At 41.2% G+C, this 25142-nt stretch overlaps 1 protein-coding gene across 1 annotated transcript in view; it reads left to right on the forward strand.

Annotated features, from left to right (window-relative positions):
- Positions 1–24498, forward strand: part of LOC146822857 (uncharacterized) — a 127343-nt gene extending 102845 nt beyond the window's left edge. The window contains exons 4-5 of the mRNA XM_085607029.1: positions 12310–12446; positions 24019–24498. Coding sequence (XP_085463155.1) covers positions 12310–12446; positions 24019–24366 — 485 coding nt within the window. The 3' untranslated portion in view covers positions 24367–24498. The remainder of the gene's footprint in view (positions 1–12309; positions 12447–24018) is intronic.
- The last annotated feature ends 644 nt before the right edge of the window (positions 24499–25142 follow it).

Consider the following 25142-nt stretch of genomic DNA (forward strand, 5'->3'; position numbering starts at 1 on the left):
GGCGTACGCGTCGCGTCTCAGACTTCGGCGCTCTAGCGGCTAACGCTAGAGCGCTAACTGCAACAAATATGTCACAGCTCTTCTCTGGCACATTTTCATAAATATTGTTTTTCTTTGTTGGAGAGGGCTCGCATTCCCCTTTTGAAAAGCTGAGTAGCATTGTCCTACTGTGCAAAATGTTAGTGCGTGAGTGGCATCCCCCTATTTTCAGTCAAGGCGCCTCTCTCGAAATCGCAGAACAGCAATCTCCTGGCGCGCGGTGTTAGCACGTGTGGCACTCCACTATATTCAGTCACTGCGCACCATAGCATTGGAGTATTATGACAGTGCGTGACGCAGCGCAGTGACTTTCGCGCTACGGAGCTTGATTTTACTGTTGATAACAGAGTGGTGTGCCACGGTTATTGTACTCGTGTTTGTACAGCGAGTGAGAAAATCGCACTCTAACGTTTGGGAGCTATTGCATGCAACATTTTGAAAGTACAAATGTTCCTTGGACAGCATGATTTTGGTTAAAGTTAAAATATAAAGTTGAAATTCGCACTTTGGCTAACCTGCGCTTCCGTTCTGCTGCATAAATCCACCGAAAGTCATTTCCACGTCTTAGAGTTTATCTTTCTCATGGATGTTACTAGCACGCCCCCTGGTGGCTAACTGTATTACTGCTACTTACTTGTGTCAAAACAGCAATGGGCACGCTTGGATAATTATTTTCAAGGTTGTAGCCCTTGATCGGTTGTCGACAGCGATTGGTACACTTTCCTACACATTATATGTGTCAACAGCGATTGGCACGGTATTCAAAACTGAAAGAGCGCATTCTTTTCCAAAGATAAGACACGTGAAGAATTGATCATTTTAAGCGTATTGTGCAAAATGTCACCTATTTTACGTGTCAACGTCGACTGGCACGCTTGGGTACTGGAACTGTATTATTTGAGTTAACGAGGGGCGGAAAAGTGGTTTCGACATTGAATCCATTTTGAAAACTAATAACCTGGGTAGTGAGACTGGTGTATTGCGTGAATCATACAGGCCCAAGAGTACCAGTGATAAATTCAGTAAGGAGAGATGTGAAAAAATGAAGTTGCAAAGAAAGAGACATTGTGTGAATTTTGCAGTGGGTGATTTTTTTCGTGCCAAAGATCCATTGTTGTTAGAAAAAAGGAAATTCCAAATTTAGGTAGCCAACTTGTATCATTGAAATAAAAGAACCGGATTTGGAAACCAACACTGGGCAGTGGTGGAACATGGCTTGTTTAGAAAAAATAAACAAAAGCAACAGCGGATTAGATGGTGATAAACACTTGGGAGACCAAAATGAATAGATGTTATGGAATAGTACAAGAATAAAAAAAATACCACGCAAAATGTATGATTAATAATGCATGCCATATTATGTACAACTCATAATATGTGTATTTTCTTATGTGCTTTTTTTGGGTTGTGTAAAGGGGGAGATATGTGTGGTGTTTGGCATTTATAATAAAAATGAGGGATGGCTTATACCAGGATAATATTGTTGAGCTCATATCACAGGGTGCAGTTTAGAAAATACATGGTAGAAGGTGATGATTAGAATCTGATGATGTGGAGAGAGTCACTTGGTGCTGATCTCCTGAGCACTACAGCCATATTACATGCTGTTCTTATTTTCTACAGCAAATATCTTCTTGGATTTAACATCGCTTGCTGGATTTCCTCACTCCACAGGACCTAACAATAATGCACAGAACATCAATGGCAGTGACACTGGGAGCAAATAGCTTTATCACTGAATATTGAATCCATGAAACCATGTGTTAATATACTTACACCGGAACACCCAATATATACGGATTAATAAATGTCCACATAACACAGTAGAGAGCACAGATTAGCAATATGTGCGAATTACTATGAGATGTACATTTACTATCACTCAAAGGGGTATATTTACAATAAAGTGGCGAGGCGTGTCATTAAGCCAGGAAGGCTAACACGCTTCATCACTTTAGAAACGCAGGGCTGCACCATATTTACTAGACTATAGTGCAACCCTGCATTTCCTCCTGCGCTGGTGCTAACTTTAGCTGCCTAGCGCCAACACAGGCACCTTTGCACCATAGTGCAAGGGTGCCTGTGTTTATGGGAAGATTGTTTATGTGCAGGAAGGTCTCCCTTCCTGCACATAAAAAATCTTTAAATGCTATTTTGTCACTTCTATGCATGCTGCTTAATGCAGCACACATAGAAGTTGCAAAACGGCATTTAAAAAAAATTATTGTTTATGTGCAGGAAGGAGGACCTTCCTGCACATAAACAATCATAGGCAATTTTCTGTTTCTATGTGTGCTGCACAACGCAGCACACATGCTGCTGATGCTGTACCTATTTTATGCATTTGCTCTGCTTCTGACCGACGGTTATGTGATGAGAGACTCCAGAGCTGTTCCTCCTCAAGCGAGTAGTCACTCAAATAAAAGTCCCCCAACTTCAACCATGTCCGGAATGACAGCTACCAACTGAGTTAACAGAGGTAGTGCAATACTCCATAGCAATGTTTGGTTATGCCCCTAGAGCAAACCTTTGGACCGATTGGGCCAAATAGTGTGCTTTGCCTCTCAATTTTACAGGAAAATGTCCATAAATCTAAGAGATTTCCAGGAAGTTCCGCATAGAAACCCATGAAATAAAACATCTAGAGGTTCCTACTGAAGGTGTACGCCCCCAAAGAGAATCATGAAGTTATTCCAACAAATAAAATGTTGGAAAATTGGGTTGCATTGTCAATTTTGCAGCAGAATCTTTTAATTTGTTGGCTACAAAATTCAAAGAGTTTGCAGGCAATTCTGAAAAAGGCTCATGAAATCTCCAAATACTTGTATGGCGGGCCAAACAGGTATCATCCAGTCCAAAGGGTTTTATGTTTGCACCATCCTCCAAAATAACACATGTTTAGCAACATGGAGCATGTTTAACTCCAGTTTCCCAAAAAGGTCTCTAAAATGTCATAGCTAAAATTATCTGGTATGTCATTTTACATTGCCTTTAAATTTTGTTTCAATGGGACCTATACCATTTTCATTCATTTCTGCCTCCCATCTCTTTCCATTTTCCCTCCTTGCCCCATCCAAGTACATATGCAACCACATACTATCTTGGAGGCTGCAGTTGGTGATGTTGAACAGCTAGCATGACTCAGAGGGCAACAAGGCTATCCCTCTTGTTAGACAGATAAACCAGGCCCAGAAAACAATGACACTACTCAAGTAATAAATACATTTTGGGCTCAAACAGCAGATATAGCCCTAAGGTTACACAAACCTATCAGGCTCTGGCTTTACATCGCAGTCTACCTGATCATGTCCTAAAAAGTTTTATTGCTGGCCACTGACCCAGGGTAAAATATTGCTCATGTCTTATTAAAATATAGAGTATTGGGGAACTGGCCATTACAAATTGTTTAATTCTCCCCCCGGCGAAAGAGGCATTGAAATATACGTTTAGGTGGGAACAAGATTTGGGTATGAAGGTGAAAAGGAATACTTGTAAACAACTTTGGAGAGATGTGTAGACAAATGGTAACTCACTCCTAACATATTTAACAAAGTGTTTCCAAGGGTCATCAGAACGTTTTGGAGATGCTGGGTGGAGAGGGTGCACCTCTGGTGAAAATGCCCATTATAAAAGCATAATGGAAAGAAGTGTTAGCCTATACAAAGAATATCGTGGGCTACACAATAGATAATATTTTTGTACCCAGACATTCAATCAATCAGGATTTATAAAGTGTGGCTAATCACCGGATAGGGTATCCAGGCACTTTAGCTGGACATATTAGGAAAAGAAAAAAATGTTGAAATCTGATAGAAGCATTTTCTTTTGGCCAAATAAATTCAATTCTCTTGAAGTAAAGGTTTTATATTTCAAAATGCAACTGTTGTTACTAAAGTAACAGATTGTCATTTTAATAAATCCACAGGTTTGTTTCCTGAAATACCAGTTTGCCATTTCCCTCAAGTACTCAAATTATGTACTTGCCCACAAGAACAGAATCTGTTGTGCATGGCCTTGTGTCAAAATCATGAGTCAAGGATGCCTGTCATATGCTAGCTGCAGCCACCAACTATCACAGATGTCCACCGTTGACCAGGAGGTTGATTTTCTCGTATTAGGATACTTTTCACACGTTTGCCCGGTCAAGAATTGTTAGACATGGCCTTTTTGCAGGGTCATCCCAGAACTTTTTGCCTTCCTCCTGTTTTTTTTCTGACCTGCTGTTGGTGGTTTTAGGACCCTGGGCATTTTATCACTGCTGTTCAGTGCTAAAGTGCATGTTCTCTCTATGGTAAACTTGGTAAGGTTGGTCTACACCTGTTTGGCATATTTAATTTACCTGGAGTAGCTTGTACAGTGGAATCCCATATACCAGGGCCAGTAAATTAATTGCTACTGGTGAGCTCACAGCGCTGCTTGCGCCACCCACCAAAGTAGCCTTTCAAACCTGTCTCATGCCTCTGCCACTACAGGGCCTGCACGCACAGTTTACTGCTGCTGTGACGTGGCACATAAAGTGGTTGCCACGTCTATGACTGCCCTTTTACTACATATCAGTCACCCCTAAGTTAGGCCCTAGCTAGCCCTTTGGGCAGGGTGTGGTGTAGGTAAAAGTTAGGACATGTGCCTTAACAGTGTGGCATGTCCTGGTAATGACAAACAGGCTATTTGGTTTCTCACTGCTGTGAGGCTGCCCTCTCATAGGGATGCAATGGGGATTCTCTGATATGAGCTTCAGTGGTAATTCCTGACATGAGAGGGGTAGCGTGATCAAGTTTGGTGTGTTTGGAATAGTGGTGATAAATGCTGTGTATTGGTGTTTGTTTATTTATTATTGCTATTTTAGAAATGCCACTTTTAGAAGTGGGCATTTCTGTGTGCTATGTGTCTTTGAGCCTGCCTGTTGTGTATTGACTGTCTGGCTTTGGAGTGACAGGGGCTGGGGAGGTGCAGTGGCTCCAGAGAGTCTGGATGAGTCAGCACTAGGCTGAATAGGCCTGGTCTGCATTTGGAGTTGTGCGAAGAGTAGCATCTGCACCTGAATAGGGCTGTGGCAGTCTTCCACAATGATGGCACCACCCTCCTGTGGTGTGTCTGGAGGCAAGCCTTTCACTTTCAGTGGAGGTTGTTGGGCACTTGTAAAGTGCCTCCCAGAACTGGTTTGGACTAAGCTCAGAGCCTGTGCCAGGGGGAGAACAAAGACTGTAGTGCTATAAGTACTGGGGCTGTGACCCCATGTTTTGGAACTGAGCTTACTTGGGAACTGGATCTGAGAAACACTCTGCCAGGAGGAACAGCCGTGGGACTCAGCTACTACCTGCTGGGTGGCCCTGCGTGCTGGCATGCCTGTGCCCAGCTCTGCTTGTGGATTCCTGGAGAGTAGCACTGCCTGCTCCCTGGTTGTGTCTTGATCTGGGAGACAGGTTGAGCGCTTCATTTTTTTCTCATTGTCCTGTAGCCCTGGACCTGGGCTTGCAGTGCTGCAGGATTCCTGTGCCCTGTGTGCTTGAGCCACTGGCGTGGGCTCATTTTGCCGTAGTGTGTGGTGAGCGCTTCACTGCCAGGACCGGGTAGCAGTGCTTTGGGTTCTGCCCCCCTGACGACGGGAAGCACTGAAAGAGCGCTGTGTCCCTTTCCTTTGTGGTGGAAGGAAAAAGCTAGGGAAACTCCGGTGAGACACGGCTCCCCTTTCCTCTCCCCTTCCGGTTGCCGTAGCAATGGGGGAGCTGCCGGAAGCCAGATCTCTTGACTGGGGTGAATGTTTTGATTTGTTCTGCATTCTGTCCATCAATTGTGTGTCTTTTGGAAGCCAGGCAGAGGCCAAGCCTGGTTGTGGGCGGGGTCGCGATCAAAGAGGAAACCGGAGACACCGGTCCAACGGAGACTTCGCTCCACGTCCTGCCCCTTAGTGTCCCCGCAGCATAGCAGCTACACCACATGGTCGCAGGCTGCCGCCGGTCTGTGAGTCAAGGTGGACGGCCCTGACCTTCCAGAGACTTGCTGCCAAAAGGGTTGTGTGGCCACACTCGGCCCGGAAGAAGTGACACCTCCTGCAAGAACCTGGCGGGGAGGTGAGTGCCTCGGGGTATAGCCGGCTGGAGATAAATCACTGTCCCTCATTTGCTACACGAGGGCAGCCGCACCACAGAGTAGCGGGTGGCTGCTTTGGGCCATTTTGTTGTCTTTGCAGGAGGTGGGGGGAGACAAAGTGAGGTCTTCCTGCCCTCTGGGGCATTTTGCTGCCTGTTGGTGGCATTGTGGGGATTGCCCCGACCTTAGACACGAGTCCGGGAGAGGTCTCCAACGTTTGTGGCACCAGCAGCTGCGCCTTGGAGAGTCGAGACAGCTGGCAGTTGGGTGCCCGGTTAGGGGCCTCTTTTTCTTCTTGTGGGCATTGTGGGGTTAGTCCAAAACAGGCCCCCGCCTCAGTTGCCACGGCAGCTGCACCACGTGTGGTGGGCAGCTGCCTCTCACTAGTGGGGGCAATTTGGTGCAAAGTAATTTACTAATGTGCATGCTGATGATGTATTTATGATATGTGTGCCCAGCTGAAAGTTCAATAAGGTGCACTGATGATTATACGCATATTGGGCTACCCTAAGTCCGGCTGTTATGTTTATGCCTAAGAGGTGCTCATGATATGTGTACTGCAAGTGTTTACTTTGGTGCACTGTTGCGCATGCTTATGCAAAAGGTGTTGTACTGAGTGTAATCCTGCAAGTATTTACTGGTGACGCTAAATGTTTATGACCGTGGCCTAATGATTTATGTAATCCCTCTAAATTCATGACAAGTGCCTGGTGGCGCAGTGTATATATGTGATGGTGTTCTAATGTGTTTTGAGGATAATACAAAGGCTATTTTTAAATAACCTTGTGTGAAGTTTCTTTTGTGGTGTGCCTTGTGTGTCGCTGCTGTGTGAGTGTGTTGCACAAACACTTTACACATTGCCTCTGGGATAATCCTGACTGCTCTGCCAAGCTACCAAGGGGGTGAGCAGGGGTTATCTTCTAAAGTGGTGGTTTCTGCCTGGCTTCGGCTCATGCACTAGCCACCCAGAAACACCATTTCTAACAAGAATTATACCTTTGGACTTATACCTTTTAAAAGAGCTCAAACTCCTCCAATGGGGCAAGCCTGAAGCATACACAGCATAGTCAGTTCAAAATCAGACACTTTTCCTCATCCTTGTCCCTTCAAGTTAATGAAGCTCATGGACCCTTCCAGATGATCTTGGCTATTATCTGCCACATAACTCATACCCAGGTCTTCATGTGATAAGGCCCAAGCCATTGTTCCTACTCTGGGAGCAGTTTTTACACCTCATTAGGGGGAGCAATAGCAGGGCCGTCTTCCAGCAGTATAATGCTAATTAGCCAACTGGATGCTCAGGCAGGTAAAGTTTAACTTTTTAAAAGTCACTTTTTTAATTTTCTAAAAACCAGACTTCTTTAATTAATCATATTTGTACTAATATTAAAAATAGTTGTACATGGCCTTTATAGTTTATCCCAATCTAAAGTTAGCAGAATTATGATTTTATTGTGAGCTTTAATGTTTTTTATAGGTCAACTACAGACCTTTACAGTGAAAGTAGCTTTTGGAGGCAAGTCACTGTAGGCGCATACCATCATTAAATTCCTGAATGCACCACGTTTAAGCATTTGGCACCCTTCCTTTGGGGAGTGTGTGGAACTCACAGAGTTTCACTCCTTGGAATTCTGTGGAAAACATGAAGTTACGCAAATGGGCAGAAATTGGCACATCTAGCTGCTCCCACAGATGTTTAGTGCTGGGAGCTTGCTGCACGCTGAAAGATCATCGAACATGGTTCGCCAGAGGACACTGCTTCTCAAAGGGAATTTCCTGTTACTCTAGTAGATTTTCTACTCAAGCAGTAGCTTTCTCACCATGAACTGTCGAAATGACCACGCCACTGTTGGAGGAGTTTTGCCTGAATTCCGCATTACAAGCCCAACGGGGAATAGGCAAAACTTGGTGAACTTCGTAACCTACCTACCTTGTGGGCTACACAGCCTACGTAGAGTTGATACTTGGTCAATATTCTAGAATAAGGAACATAAATAGGCTTTCTAGTCCTACTGGCACTAAGGACTTTATCAAAATTCCAAACTGAGGCAGAAAGTTAGATGGACTGCAACCACAGTGCAACCCTCTGAGCAATATGTAAGTGAGATACATTTCACACAATGATCAATCCTATGAGATATCACAGGGATAAATATTGGAACTCAAACTCTTTTTCATTATGGACACACTAGAGCACAAAAAAATGGGTACATTTAAAATATTTATTTTTAAAATTACTAAAACCCTATCATAGTGTACACAATATGAATCATATCTATTATGAATATAAACAATATAGCAACAACAAAATTCACTAGGAGTATAAAGGTAAGTATTATTGTAACATACTGGTAAAATCATAAGGCTTTTCTTTATGGCAATGTTTACAATCCCATCCTCACGTTGTTGGCTAACTAAACTGCTCTCAGCACCAAAGTAAGGGCCTAATTATAGGAGTGGGCTGAATTTTTCATTCTGCCCACAGAATCTGTTGTAAATGTGGCCACTCCGCATTACTCTTTAACGCAGACTTTTGGCCGAATTCTGTCAATTGCCGCATGGCAAAAAATTTCTCCTGTGAGGCTCCAGAATATGCAATCTGGCAAGCGTGAGTGTGATTTGGCATCCCCTAGCGTGATTTTCTAACGTGGGTGGTCCCCGCTGTTGATGATGGGTTGTGGTCAAAGGGCTGCTGTTTGAGTATATTTGTTGCTGCTTGAGTAGATTTTCTACTGGAGCAGCCGCAAACTCAACTTGAATGGTCATGGGCTCTTGTGCAACACACAGTGCAGTCTGTGCTGATTTTTTGTGCTGCTCATGCTACCTGCGCTAACTTGCAGCATGAGCTGCATATTTTCCACTCATTGGAGGAATTCCGCAGAATCTCACTGAGCTTTTCTGTAACTCAGTGGAATTCGGTGGAGGGAAACTCCATGACTTCCGCCCACCCCTACCTAATTCGAGTTTCAATAATGGTACACACTTACTTTCTCCAAACAAAGACACAGTGTTCAGTATAACATCAGTATCTTCTACTCTGGCATGGATTGACACTAAGATAAAAAAAAGCATGCTGAAAGAAGGCTAAGTGTGCCTCCCCTTAGCTTTCAGCAAAAGACAGGTGATGCAGCTCAGTATGAGTTCTGTCCCCGGGCCTCTGGCACGAAATTTCTCTCTACCTCTAATGCTCTAATCATAGCTTTTATAACATATCTGATAATTGTTGTACTTTTTAAAAAAAGAAATGTGCAGAAAAGGTTTTGGCAACCTCTCACTTACATATATTCTGTGAAACCATGCGCATGTTTCAATAATTATAAACAAGAAGATAAATCATTAGCTTTCAGGAAACTTTGTTAGTAATCAAGAAAGGCTGAAAGTGTGAGAACTTGTATTCAAGATTTCTTTTACTCTGAATTCAGGTATGGCATAATTGTTCTCTATTTGGGAAGTCTTTAAGGCTACAGTTCTGGGCAGATTATTGCTTATAAAGCACAGCAATTGAAATTGCTGGCAGAGCATGTAGCTGAGATCAATCCACAGTAAATGCTGCTATTCAGGTGAAGAATAGGTCTCATAGCTCCATTGCACTTTATTGATGGCTGTTGGCATAGATTCTATTGTACAATTGTTTATATCATTGGATGAACAAAGCAATTTTGAAGATGGAGACCAAAATAGGCATGCAGTCACTTTATTGTTTGCTACAATACATGTTAGCTTTACTGTTTTTAATTGATTGATAAACGTAAACTATGTGTTTGTTCATTTAATTATATATGATCTCGTTAATATTGTGTACAATATTAGTATGGCATGGTTTTTTTACATTTAATTGATCTGTGATTCCGTTCAATTAGAAAAAAAAGGAAACCTCGTTCATAATTTCAAAACAATTAATGGAACACAGAACTCTATTCTGATAGAATGAGTAAATTTGAATTTCATATATATCAAATATATTTTAAAAAATCTGACATTTGTAATTCAAAATGGGGATACCTGAAAGGAATAAAAAATATAATTATAACAGAGTGACTTATTTAATATTTATTATTAGGGTTCTTACTGTCAAAAAGGGTTATTTTGACAGGTTCCCTTGCAGTTTTAAAAGCTGCAGGACTCAGGATGACCAGGTAGGGCTGGAACTATGTTTCCTGTGTCTAGTGGATTGCACAAAATGTTTTGCAGTCCACAGGTGATGCTTACCTTTCTATGTCATCAGAGTATTTCATGCTCCATATAATACGGCCTTACTAAGAAGTTAATTACGCTAATTAAGAGTTAGCCAATTTTACCATGGGTCAGGGGTAAGAACACATACAGTGAGGCCTGGACAGCAGTGCCTCAGTGTGCAGGGTTCAAAAGCCATTAGATACTGAAGTGATAGACAGAACAGTTCTGAGGGAACAATGCCTTACCTTTAAGGATAGATTGAATTCTTAAGCGCAAAATGCAAGATGAGGAATGGCTGAGTGTTCAAAAGCCAAATGTTTTTAAAGTGTAAACAAAACATTAAATGAAGTAATGCTAAAATGTTCCTAAGGGACTGCGAAATCACAACTTCACTTTTAAATATACTGAGGAAAGACAAGTTTAAACTAAAACTATTCTGCTAGTTTAAAAAACACAAAAACTCCTTATTAGTGAATTAAAGTTTTTGTGTTTACGCAGCACCACTGGTAGCCTAACAGCCCAACAGCCCACAAAACAATCTCTTAGACACCTCTAGATGGATAACCAATCCCTTTCTTACCCCTATAACACTACTAGTTTTGGCATGAAGGGCGTGTTACAGACTGTGGACAAAAAATGGCAGAATCATTCTTACAGTCTTTTAAGATGAATGCATTGAGTTACAGCTGGTTTATTAGGTCTCGCGCCTAGCGATGCAGTGCGCATCACTGCTCGCACAGCGAGAGTCCTTTTGTTATTTATTATAGTGCAGTGGGCGATGTGGAAGAAGACTGACATTGGAACCAGGATAAGGACATCATAAACGACTGACATCTTGATATGTTTTCTGGATTATTTTCCATAACACAGCCCAGAAATTCGTTTTCTAAACACAATGACAATAAGAATGTGGTCAATATGCCAACCTGAAGCAGAAAGACCAGTGGACTGGAACAACTCCACAACCCATTGAGCATACTTGAGTAAGGTGCGTTCTAGGTAACAATCAATCCTGTGAGATCTCACAGTGATAGTTAGTGGAACCTAAGCCTCTTTCCTCATGAATAGGCACTCTCAAAAAACATGGAAACCAGAAATATATTTGCAACATTTATGAAAACTAAAATACTATCTTAGTGCACATAGTATGAATAGTAACAATTACAAAAAAGACAGAAGATAGTGGCAATGATACTTAGCAAAAGCTTATTTATAGAAAGAAAACTGAAAATCTATGGAATGGAAATTGGCCACATTGTATTGACTTCTTCCTCTTTGCAAAGTGACTCGAGGATCACTCCCTCTCTATGGCATTAGCAAGTGCCTGGCAGTGCCAGGGTCCCATTGCATGCCATCTCTCTCAGACGTGGCTGGACAGAATGGGTTAGCAATATCATGCCATTTCCCAGCTCCTGCCTCTGGGTAGGAGCCTCATGATTTCATGCATTAATGTTCTGCACTCTGTGTTCTTGTCTGGGTTGACTCCAGTGGGATCGTGTCTGCATTCCATCTAGTGGCGTAGCAAGGTCAGGTAGTACCCGGTGCAGAAAATATTTTGTCACCCCCGGCTTGACAAAATGGCAAAAATATGTGTTTAAAAACACATATTTTTGTCATTTTGTCACACCCCCTCAGTGATAACACCCGGGGCGGCTGGCACCCAACGCACCCCCCTTCCTACGCCACTGATTCCATCCACTTACCCTCTCCTCTGCAGGGCATAGAGAGCCTACGTTTCAAATATGGTGTCAGCAGTGGTGATTTTGGAAGGGAACGGACAGGAGGAAGGCATGACGCTCTGCTGATTCTAAGGAAAGTCTCACACATAATTATAAACGCATCCACTTATGTACTGACACATCTACCATTTCTTCATTAAGGATAGATAAAAACCTTGCATTTTTGTGTTAGTGTAAAGTAGCTGATTTGTCTATAAACAAATACTCAACTCTGCTGTTAATTTATTGATTTATAAAAGACAATTTTTACTTTGTATTTTTGTAGCAAGAGGCAACACAACTGTATGTGGAGAGTTCAACTTTGTGGCTGATCCAGAAGCAGCATACATTGTGCTGAGAGATTTCACTTGTCCTACATATATTGCCACATGGGAACATTCATGCCGGAGCAAATTATCATGGGTAAGTACTGCATAGTGTGGTCAATTCCAACCAGGGCTGCTAATCAACTGGTGAGTAAGCATCTTCTGGAGGAAGACTGAAGGTCCTGATGGTTCACGATAACATGTTGGGCCCAAACAAGCAAAGACTAAGCTAACAAAATATGGGAACTTGACGTTGACATATGAATAAAACATTCACAGTCGACTATTTTGGGCAATGATCAAATCAAACAAATGTTTGATGAAAAACTGAACCTTTAAAAAGAGTGCTTAGTCATGGTATAATCACTTAGCAGACAGGAAGCCAAAATACATCTGAGCTAAATAGACATGGTAAACACAGCCCACAATGCCAACTGTTAGTGTATTGTGCGGGTGAGCAACTTCTTCCCCAAACCTTTCTTAGGAGAAGCAAGCAGCCAAAATGGAATTCTTGCAAAAAGCATAATTTCCATATTTTAGAATTGATCCAACCTGAAATCATCACAACACCTTAGTTTCTCTGGAAGGAAGGCATTCTCTCTCTCTAACACACCCCACGTGCTCTGTTTCACAAAAATAAATGTCTGCTTATTTTATAGGGTTATCTGGACATTCAAAGATGAGCAAGTATATATACTACCTTTGCGCATTTGTGAGTTTTTTTTACAAATCCTTGCTCAAGTGCTCAACCTCTAAACACGCCTGCCGACATCAACTTTAAGTCTGCCTTTATGAAATGAGCTTTAGCCAAAATCAAAAAGTGTAATTCTTTTTATCCATTTCTCAAAGAAGCACATTTTCAACTGAATGCTGATCAAGGCCCGCTGTTTTCTTTACTTTATCATCTGAAGAATCTATTTAAAATGGGTGACTTGCGCTGTGCAAAACCGATATCTGGGGCTTATTTACAAGCCATCACTTTTATAGACGCACCGGCAGCACGATGGGCTTCCCCATATATACAAGGCCATGTAAAGTCACCCTGCGTGACTTTTCATGGCCTTGTAAATATGTTTCCCATTCACGCATTACTCTTCATTAAAGGGGTGTTCCATGGATGTTGTTGTGGCTGTTCCCACGCAACATCCATGGAACTTGACGTATTCCCAGATTTACAACATTTTGTAAACCTGGGAATGCGTCAGTATCTTACGCCTCTCCAGGTGAGACGTAAGAAGGCACAACGAGGAGAAATACTTGTATTTCTCCTCGTTTTCCCCTCTTTTTATGCGTGCTGCATTCTGCAGGATGCATAGAAACAGGAAAATGCCTTTTATGATTGTTTTTATGCAGGAAGGTGTCTCATCCAGCACAAAAAAAATGGTGTTTGTGCTGGTACACGTCTGCTATTTGTGCGCCAACGCAGGGGAGAAGGATAGGAATGTGCAATATCTTGTAGATCCGGTGCAGTACTGCCCTTTTATTTTGACACGTGGCAATGCAGCAGGAAGGCTTGCTGTGCCGCTGTGCGTTAAAATATTGTAAATGAGGCTCTATGTCCTTCCAAAGTGTCTGTATTTAACATGCCCTCATCATTTACCTGCACTATTGTCAGTACATTTATAATGTGCGTCTTTTAAGTGCGTACGTTAGTGCCCAGAAATAGGTGTCTTTATTCAACAGGCATTGTATTTAGCGTAGTCATAGATTGTCACAGTTTTTTAAAAATTTCCTCGAGTTGTCCACACATGAGGAAACTGACTGAACTATGCATTTCATCAAACATATGTGCTCTGATTGATAGCTGAGGTCAAAATACTGACCCACGTCTGCCAAAAATGAGTTCACAGTGTCGGAGCCTATTGAGAAAACCAGCCCACAGGGATGTGCCCCCAGAATATCGAGGTAGAAATCTCGATGGCACTGAATATCATGGACTCAATATCGATGGACAAAATATCGAAAGGTACGTAACGTAAGTATAGATTTTCTATGCCTAACTCCAACAATGTAGAATTAAGAATAGTAAATCTATACTTATATATGCAGTTACCTTTTTATATGTTGTCACTCCATATTCTGTGTGCGAAATTTGTGTATCCAAATTTTCCTAGCCTTGATTTTCTGTAGTGCAGTCGTCCATGGGTTTGGTTCATAGCTGGGACATGATTGGGATTTCATCTTTAGGAACATGTGGAATCCAAGTGGGATACAACCCTTGGACCATTTGGCAGCCAAGTTTTATATAGCAGACTCAGAAATATTTCAATATCTGTGCTTCCAATTCACCTTAAGAGTACAAATCAAAGATAACGCTTGCATCCCTGAACGTGTCCTGCTGGTTCACAGTGTTGTTGGAGGCAGTGTCAAGGAAGGCGGTCTCACTAACATACAGAACTCTGCTTTATACCACCCCGGGCACGTACGTAGTCGGAGATCCAAATGGACAGCAGATTGTGAGAAATGGAAGGCATAGAATGGGAAAAGGCATTACAACATCCTGTAGATATAGTCAAGATGATGGTCTGCTGACCCTGGCAGGCCACCATCCCTGTGATGGCTGCAGTTCCTAACGGGTCGCAAATCGACTTTAAAGAGGTGCAAATCAAAATCCTACACAGAATGTAGCATACGTGCTCGAGGTCAAAGTTATTAATTAAATCAGACATAGAGCCATGCCTTAGATTATGTGGACAGGTGGACATCTTCTTTCACACAACATCAATGAAAGAAATTCTGGAACATTGTAAATGGTTGTCTCAACACAACATTTAACAGAATTTACCTCACAAAAGCTGAATACAAGCTGTCGAGATGATTCTAGGATGTTGTGTCTCCTTACATAAATTAATAAAAACATTATACAATTTGGGGTTGATGGTTTCCCGTAGAGGCATAGTGAGTACCTGTTGTAGCTCTGAGTGCCAAATACTGGCAAGGTGGCACTCTGACATGGACTAGTGTCTGCAAGTAACAAAATTGTTGTGTGACGGAGTGAAGGGTGTCTTAAGAAGCACAACAACACATGGGGACCACAGATGAGATATAGAGAAGATCCAAGGAAGTGTGCACATGGACAGAGTTTGGATGCCTCGCCGTGCCGAGGTCAAGGAAATACAAGGAAGGTGGCTAGATCCCGGTTGAATGATACACTTAGGGCCTGGTTGACAAAGGTAAGCTTACATGTTTGTGTAAGTTTACGCTTTTTCAGTATTCACAAAACTGCATTTTAATAATACGTTTATGAGTGCTGAGAGTCCGCTTCCGGGGCGGTGAATTTCGCACATAAAAGATAGGACAGGCATATCTTCTCATGTGCGGAGTTCTCCGCCCCAACTGCGGAATCGCTGCACTTGGAAACTTACTATTAAAATGCACTTTTGTGAATAGTGAAAAAGCGTAAACTTACACAAACACGCAAGTTTACCTTTGTGAATTAGGCCCTTACTTAGGCTATAAAACTACAGTAGCCTTTCTTATCGACAATAGATTTTCTTATTTAAAAATCTGTGTGTCTCAATTATCCTGACCCACGTTATAACTAGGGGTGTGTGAAATTCACTAAATTTGTTTTTGAGTAATTACACAAAAGTTGAGACACTTTACGTGAAATGATGCACAATTATGTGAAATGCAAAACCTGCATTTGGTGCTTTATTTTAGCACAAAATGCATCCCCATACTTTTTCTTGTTTGGGTTGATAGGGCAGTTGTCACCGGACAATTATTTGATCATCATCCTGCACAAAAACAATCCGGAGAGGCTTTTCCTTCTTTCTATGTGCACCGCAGAATGCAGGCCACTTAGAAAGAGGAAAAAACAAGGAGAAATACATATATTTCTCCTTGTTACGCCTTTCCTGAGTAGGAGTATCTGTTTGGCACATTCCCAGGTTTACAAAGTCTTGTAAATCTGGGAATGCATCAAAAACCATGGGAGTTGCGTGAGAACACACATGCAACGCCCATGGAATGTCTACCTAGGGCAGAGTAATCCAATGCAGCGATTTGCACTGCGTTATGTTACTCTATATTTTGAGATCCACTCAAAGCCATGTAAAGTGGGTTTGATTGGCTTCAAAAATATGATTTAAGGTTTGCGTCAGCACGAGTGATGCAAACCGGGTCATAAATATGGCTTCCAATGTTTTGCATTGCTTCATAACCAACCTTCACATTTCCAGTGTAAGCATTGCTTAAAGTCCTCAGAGTGCAGAAGCACTGTTGCAAGAACTCCCTACCTTGGTAATAGTAATGGTGTGGAGTCTGCCTGCAACTCATTGCGCATATATGCACATGCCATGAAGAAGGCCTGACTGGTCCACATTTTTCGGTCTCTGCATTCACAATGTGCCGACATTGCAGCGTCACATGCTGGTACATTATGAATGGCAGTTCAGGAATGAAGATCTGCTGTGCTGTCCCATGCAGTCCTCTGTCCTGGTATTCACAAGTTTTCTTAATGAATCACATTCCTATTCCTGCCTCATAAATATTCCAGAGTGAGTACTAGGGCTTTAGGCATCCCTCACACCACAAAGTAAAAGCTGGTCACAACGCTATGCAAAAGTTGTGCAGCGAACATCCTTTTCAGGCCTGTAAATTTGAGAGGACAGGAAAGATGAGAAGAGGTGAAAGAGAGACTTAGATATATAGATGTGAAAAGATGTAAGAAGTGGAGAATATAGGCCTGAAATTGCATCTATAAACCACAAACAGTGCAACGCTGCAGCTGTGCTTTTTATTTAAATAATGCAGTGCCTCATTTCTCCTTTCATGTTTATCTGGTCTCACAGATCCACCGATGTTTAAATCTTCACTTGCAGTTACTCATCTGAGCATTCCTTAATGTGTTTCTGGATCCCATCCTGCAAACAGCAAGCTTTACACAGTCCACTGTAACAGGCAAATAAACAAACTGAACTATACCAGCTGTTGTCACGTGGTCAGGATAAGCCTGAATAGAAACACCACAATTTACATGTTCACATTTTTTAAGTTGCCTTCTCTTCTAGATACAATGTTTTTTAACATACATTTGCATGTGTGACGATGAAGGATAACATTCTCTTAGTTTGCATTGCTTACATTTCTTCTTCTTTGGCACATTATCATGACGCCTTCTACATTCAGTAAAAAAGATAAAGTTCACTGCGCACAATGTTAATTGTGTTATTGTCCGGTAGGCGACAGCGCTGTCCATCGAGAATAAACAATTGAGGCCTGACAGGGGGTGCAACATGGCCACATGGGAGCCGTTATTATCTATACACAACCACTTCCTTGTTTAGGGAGACAAGCACTCAGCTAACACTGTGAGGTCACTACGTGCCGGAATTCCAGCTCAGCTGATTCCTGTGTACTAACATGAGGGGTGTTCTGCCATGTACTAAGACGGGCAGCCTGATGACACTTACCCACAATAATGGGGAGGTAGACCACCTGAGCAGGGATTTGGCTGATCACCCACCCTAGGGAAGACCAGGTTAGGGAGTGCTAGGTAGGAGTTCACTATGCACAGTACTTATATGCACGCATATATACACTGACTAAGCACAATGGTGAAAATGTTAATCTTTTTCACTATTCATGTAATGATAATTACGCGAATCTGTTTCATTCGATTGCTTATCACAGTACATGTATCTGATACAAGAATCACAATGCTTCAATAAATATTGAAATGCCTTGCTGGGAATTTCTTGTGTATTTTTTTGGGTATGGATGAGAGTCCAAACAAAAAGGTTCTAGATCTGTTACCACGATTTCCTTAGGGATCTGAGGTTGCACACACATTTGTTACCCTGGATTAGGGCTGCAGATGGTGCTCTGTGCGATATCAGGGATACAGGCCAACATACCCTCTGAGTGTACATGGAATCAGCCTGGCACAATCCCGACTTTATGTAGTCTGACAAACGCACAGTTTTACCAATGAGGTACAAGACGTACAACACTGCTGAACATTATAAGGAACTGAAAAACTGTTAGCGCTGAATGGAAGGATTTCACAAATTTGGGAATTAATAACTATATAGAGAATCACCAGCTAATGTCCACTATTGGTGTCACGGTCTAAACATGGTCAGGTTGACCAGCCACAAAAGTAATCCTCCCTACGTCAGCTTGCAGAATAGCGTACTCATTATTTATGTACCGGTTGAAGAGCCATATGTACAAAAGCATTTTTGTGGTCGTAAATGGTTCCGACCACAAAAATGGTTTCACATATGTACAGAGCACAAATTGTGATTTGGTAAAATGTTACCAAAACACAATTTGTGTTTAGCACTTCGGTATTTGTAAGGGGTGTGTTTAGAGCACCCCTGCCAAATATCATATTGCAGTGCTATGTATGAATGTTTTGCGATCGAATTACAGTTGCAAAACACAAATGTTTTACCGACACCTCAAGGGTGATGGTGATCATTTGCAAATTAGAAGGGCTCCCCATGGGGCCCCTTCCCCTTGCTAATGTTGAAAGAAATATTTTTAAGAGCAAGCAGTTGTCCTTTAAGGAAAGCAGGCTGCATTTAAAAAATAGTAAGATTGCTTCATTAAAATGCTATCACAAACATGATGGTCCACTGACCCAGGACATGAGATGCTCCAGTATCTCAGAATATACAATGCAGTTAAAAGATTCTTTTTACTGGGCCCTGGTAATTATGGTTTTGGGATATTTTATAAGCATTTTGCAGTGGAGTCTACAACAATCTGAACCAGAAGACTGTTCTGTGCTCAAATGAACTGCAAACTATCTTTAAGTAGAAACCAGAGATAGTTCAATTAATGATGTAGCAGCTAACACAACTACAGTTACTGTTCAGGGAGCAGGCATTAATGTACTAGATAGCCAATGGTGGATAGGAAAGAACTTCTGGAGAAAAGAAACCAACAAACTCTTTGGCCTGAGAGATGGTGTTGTCATCATCATGCACTGATCTCATTAACGATGTATTGTATACATCCATGTAGGTGTAGACATTCAAACAAAAGCTTGGAAAAAAAATATATTTCCAAGAAAGAAGTGGCTCAAACAGACAAACTCACCAAAGAACAAAAATATATTTCCACTACAACGTTTTGGCTTCTGTGTTCCTCAGGCAGTACAGGATTGTTTGCTCGGTGGCTGCACACTAACATTGCTGGAATTTTACAAAGTATCATAAATTAAGATTCCATTTGGGATGTGGAATCAGTGCAGTCATGAGATCTCTTGAGATATGGTTTAATCGGGTGTTATTGTCAGTGATGTTCTGTCCATCTAGATGCAATGATTTAAAACTTTACATCCAGAAGTATTCTCTGGAGTCCAGGCATTCCTCTTTTAAAACATATTCACAAAGTAAATCTTAAAATCTGATTGCAAATAGTCCACAAGTGTAAAGCGGTTGACTAAAGGTTCGTCAATTTTCTTATTAATTATTGTTGGTTTTTAATACCTGAATCGTGTACAGAGGTCATTCAGGGTTTGGCTTACATATTGTTTATTACAGCTTTGGCATTGAGTCACATAAGTAATGCATGTTGAGTGACATGTAAAATGCAGTCTTATGGCATAAGTTCTTTTGTAACTGAACTTGTTGCTGATGATATTTGTAAAAGCAATTTAAATGTGATGCACCTTTTAAAATCACAGCAATGAACCCCTTTATTTGTTATAGCTTGTTTGACAACAGCTCTCACAATAACTAGCTCTTAAATTGGGAGCTCTGCAGTAAGCAATGACTGGTGGTTTTGAAAAAAAACCTTTTGTCATTTTTCTGAGGTAGATATTAGGAGAAATGTTTTTTGCATTATGTTTTTGTAGTTAGGAGATAATGGATGATAGTCAACCATTAATGAGATTCTGTCACTTTTGTTTCTGCTGCTGTTATTCCAAATAAGTGCTTCCCTGGACAACTGCAAAGATGTGTTGCTGTAGGATATGTAGAGAATAATCTCACATTTGAACTAATCTTGCAAGCTCCCACAGATATTCTTTACAAATGTCCTCATCGCTGCACATGTGTCTTAATCTGAGTGTATGGCTGTAGATGATGCTAAATTTAAAGTGGTGTGGGTGACATAAAGTCCAGTTTAGATACAAAGGAGCATCTGTAGGCTTTTGGTTCAGATCAGTTACAACTTTCTGTTCATAAATGGTGAGTATCACACCAAGAAAAGGAAGGTGATGTTTCTGTTCAGTATTGCTGCTGGTGAATTTGATGACATGGTGGATACTGTTGTTATAAACTGTATATTCTTGTGGTCTGTATCACATACCTTATTGCTTATATTTGAAATTGAAGTCAGGGCGATTAGACTTGAGCCTGAGAGATTAGTGAGTTTTGGTACTCCACGTAGTAAATTTATTGCACATATTTGGTTTTAGTATTTGATCATTAATAGTCCATTTGAGATTTTATGGCTAGAATTGAGGTCTTTCTCTATATTTCACCATACATCTTGTAGGTTGATACTACTTACATTAGTGTTATTGATTCTAAATGGTTTCTCACACTCGGTTGAAATTTGTGTATGGTGACATTTTAAACAACTTTCTTTTCTCTATTTATGACTCTTTTTGACTTCTACAACTTAGCTTGGGTTGAATGAGTATATTTTAAGTTTGGTTATACAACATATTTATGGTGGGATAAACTGCTTCCTATTACCTGGTGAGTATGGTTGCACAATTAGGGACTGATTCACAAAGGGCCTCCACATTCATGACAGAGGCCTCGCAGACATGTGGGAGTCTGCACACTCTGGGTGGAATCTCCACATTGGTTCTCATTGCGGAGACTCTGCCTCAAGTGCGGAGACTCCCCCACAACTACGGGGCCTCCACCATGATGGCAGAGGCCCTTTGTAAATCAGCCCTTAGTGTATTCCATGGTTTTGAAAGGGTCTCCTGTTCTCTCTTTTTCTTAAAGACTGAGAAGTATTTTTTATATTGACCTTATGTTAGTATATAAGATTGCCATGTCATTTATCCAAGATGGGGTTTTCACACATATTTGTTAATATTACTTCACCTGGGTGACTCACTTCGGATCTGTACACGTGACTTTGCAATAAATGTCATGGATTGTAAATGTGAAAATATGAGCATAATGTTCTTTTACATTTTGTATGCTAGTTCTCATTATATAATATAGATTCATAACAGTCTGTATGGTAATATATTGGTTCTGTATCGAAGCAGATAATGACACTAGGTTGTTTATATAATCACATTCCCCTAACTATGTTCTTCTGTGTTCAGTCATACTATTTCTTATTTGATTTTACACGGGATGGGGTTTTGCTCCCTTTGGTGATGGAAGATCATCTTCCATCATGTATATTTGATGTAAGTAAATGAGGCACCTTGTTTATGTGTTTTCTAGCACTGATGAAGTCCTAATAAAGAGACCGGGCAAAACGCTTTTTGGCTAGGAATGTGTGAAGAAGGAATATATTTAAGAAAAAAAGAAGAATCTGGTTAAAGATACTTTGGGCCTCATTTATGAAGTGTTGCATAGCTGGTTGAAAACAGCGATGCAACAGTTTTTATTATGCCCTCCTTGCGACACCTGGCTTGGATGCGCCGTATTTAAAGTAAAGCGCTCCATGTCACAAGGATTGACCAGACATGTCAGGAATCCTAACGTATCTGGTATTGCAGTAATGACGCATTGCTGGAATGTGTTGGAAAACAGATGCAACTTCAGCACTGTATAATTACGCATTGGTGAGTCCCATACAATAGGGCCTGCAGATTTGACGCAGTGATCTCGTAAAAGTGGTGCAGTGAAATCTCCTTTTTTACGGGGGAACACCCACCCTGCATACTTTGCTGCATACAATGCTGCCTCCTCATTCTCCTAGACCTATAGGCAGCATTTGATACGGTAGACCACAAACTCCTCATTAGGGCTCTCCAAGAAAGAGCTGGTCTTGGCAAGATGGTCCTCCAATGGTTTTCTTCCTTCCTACACAATCGCACTCAAAAAATAAAAATAAAAAACTTTGCTTCCGACCTCCACCCAGTCAACAAGGGAGTCCCTCAAGGCTCAGTGCTCTCCCCGCAACTCTTTAACATCTTCATGAAGCTTCTCACCAAACTACTCAAAACAGCCAACATCCGCTTCCATCTGTATGCGGACGATACCCAGATATATTTGGAAACCACCTCCTTCAGAGACATTCAAAGACTCATTGATGTTCTGTGAGATGTCCAACACTGGCTGTCATGTAATCACCTTAAACTAAACCCCAACAAAACCGAGATACTCCTCATCTCGAACAAAGAGGAGAACCCCCAAATTGCTGAATGGCTAAAGGCCGTCAATGCGCTCAAGGGGAATCTCACCCTGGCCGACTCTGTCAAATCATTAGGTATCACGCTAGACCCGAAACTGACCATGACCAGACACATCAAGAATTCGTCCAAGAGCGCTTTCCTTAACCTAAAACTACTGAACAAAATAAAATCCTTCATTCCGCCTAGTGATCTTAAACAGGCCACTCAAACATTGGTGCTGTCAAGACTGGACTATGGGAACGCAGTCCTCTCAGGAATAGCAAAATCACACCTGGCTCCCATCAAAACAGCTCTGAATGCGGCAGCCAGAATGGTCACCGGAATCAAGAAATTCGACCATATTTCCCCTGCACTCAGAGATCTTAAGTGCCTCCCAGTCAAAATGCGGATTAGCTTCAGAACAGCCTGCCTCACTCATAAAGCCCTACATACCAGCAAACCCGAATATTTGGTGGCCAAACTCAAAAAAGCTGGTAAGGCCAGGAACCTCAGAAGCTCAAACTCCCTCCTACTCATCTCGTCCAAAACTAGAAAACAAAAAACTGCGGCACGATCCTTCGCCGGATGCGCGCCTAAAATCTGGAACTCTATTCCCCCTCACATCAGAACCATTCCCTCTTTTGTAAAATTCAAAAGCCAACTTAAAATCCTGTTCCTCGACCAGTCCCTAGGGAGTTGATAGGATCAATCGGAGCGGGGAAACAGACACCTCGCACTGCTCCGACTCCTTGTCCTCAAGACTACGAAGCTCCCAAACAGCGTCCTGCAATGTTAATGTGTTCTTTCTTTTGTTTGTTGTGAATCTCTGCATTGTATCTGTTGCAAAGCTCTAAGATACCCTCGGGTCAGGCCAGCGCTATATAAAACTTCTTAAATAAATAAATAAATTATACCTGACACAGGTATAATATAGTGCTGGGGTTTACAAAGGGACGCATCTGCCTAAATGTGTCACTTTGTAAATATGGCGCAGTGTGACGCATTGTGAACGCCGCCACAGCATCACAAAAAAAGTACGCAACTGCAGCATAAGACCTTGTAAATAAGACCCCTTGTGATCTTCATTATACATTCAAAGATAACAACTGTAAATTAGGGGTTTCCTGGATGTGAAGGACATTGGTGTGGCTGTCTTTCCCTTGAGCTTGTACTTTTTAACACTAACTTGAACACTTTTAGTGGAGTTTGTGCCAACACTATCCCTGCCGCCCACTTCTGGTTCCGAAGTCTTTGCAGTTACCCAGGTCAGCACTTATTTTGAATACTAACAGCTGAAGCAAAAGTGAAAGAATATAATTTGTGGTTGGCTGTCATCCCTCTATTCCTCTATCTCTTGTTTCTGTAATGTTTTACAACCATTGTTGCTTGCTTGCAGGAATGGTATGATCAATGGGTGAATATGGGCACTGCGAAAGCTTCCTTCATTAAGAATATCTATGCTCACAGCATGCAGACGTCCAGGAGTGAAAAAGAGGTCAAAGAAATGGTGGATGGAGCTGGATTTGTGTCCTGCGATGCATATGCAATGGCAGCTGCCATAGACAAGAGTACAATGACATCGTCCATAGAAACTGTAGTAACAGTGGAGCTCAATGGTAAATTTACAAGAGGGATGATGGTGCTGGATCTGATCGAAGAACTTAAAAGACCTAACAAAGCTTTTGTCATGAACGGATGTGATCTGGAGAAATTTAAGGTTCTCATGGAAAATTCTGTCAAATAAACAATTCCCTACTGTGTTCAGATGAAGATTTGTTCCTTTAGTGACATTCCACTTTTCAGTTAAATTACCCTTACTTTGACTGTGGAACATTTTTCAAACTGATATTAAAATTATTATTTTCTGTAAGAGTTATATCCTCTTATGACATGTTAAATATATTCGCAATGCTTGAAATAATGCAAAGTCAAGTGATCTTTAGTTATAATAATGCTAATGTGAGATACATTTTAACGTTATTTTAACGATGGTCTTGAAAAAGGAATGCATGGTTTGCAATATATTCCAAGTAAACCTGAAGCAGTTGCTAAATATTTGTAATTATGTAAAGATCTGGAAAAATACATAAAAACATACAAGTTTTAAAATGTCATTTGAAGTATAACAGAAGATTACAATAGTATACAATGAAAAGCGTACTGTATAAAATATACGATGTGTAGTTACATTTCTGCAGAAATCACAATATCGAAAGGATGCTAACTGCCATGATGAAGAACTCAAACCACATCACTTTTCATAATAGCAAGTTATCTAGAAGAAAACTAACAGAAGCAATTAAACATTACATATACAATAAAAACAGCAAATATTTTGGACCCTATTCTTAATGGCACAGAGCAAGCAAATATGTGAGAGAGTGCAGCTCTAGGTAGGTGAAAATATAGGGTCATAAGATGCTTTTTACAGCACAATATTCAGAAAATTTAGCACAACAGTTACATGTTTTCAGGCACATTTAATGGACACTATATAACAAAAAAATACATGACTGCACA

The sequence above is a fragment of the Triturus cristatus genome, chromosome 5_2, assembly GCF_964204655.1.
Source record: "Triturus cristatus chromosome 5_2, aTriCri1.1, whole genome shotgun sequence".
NCBI lineage: Eukaryota > Metazoa > Chordata > Amphibia > Caudata > Salamandridae > Triturus > Triturus cristatus.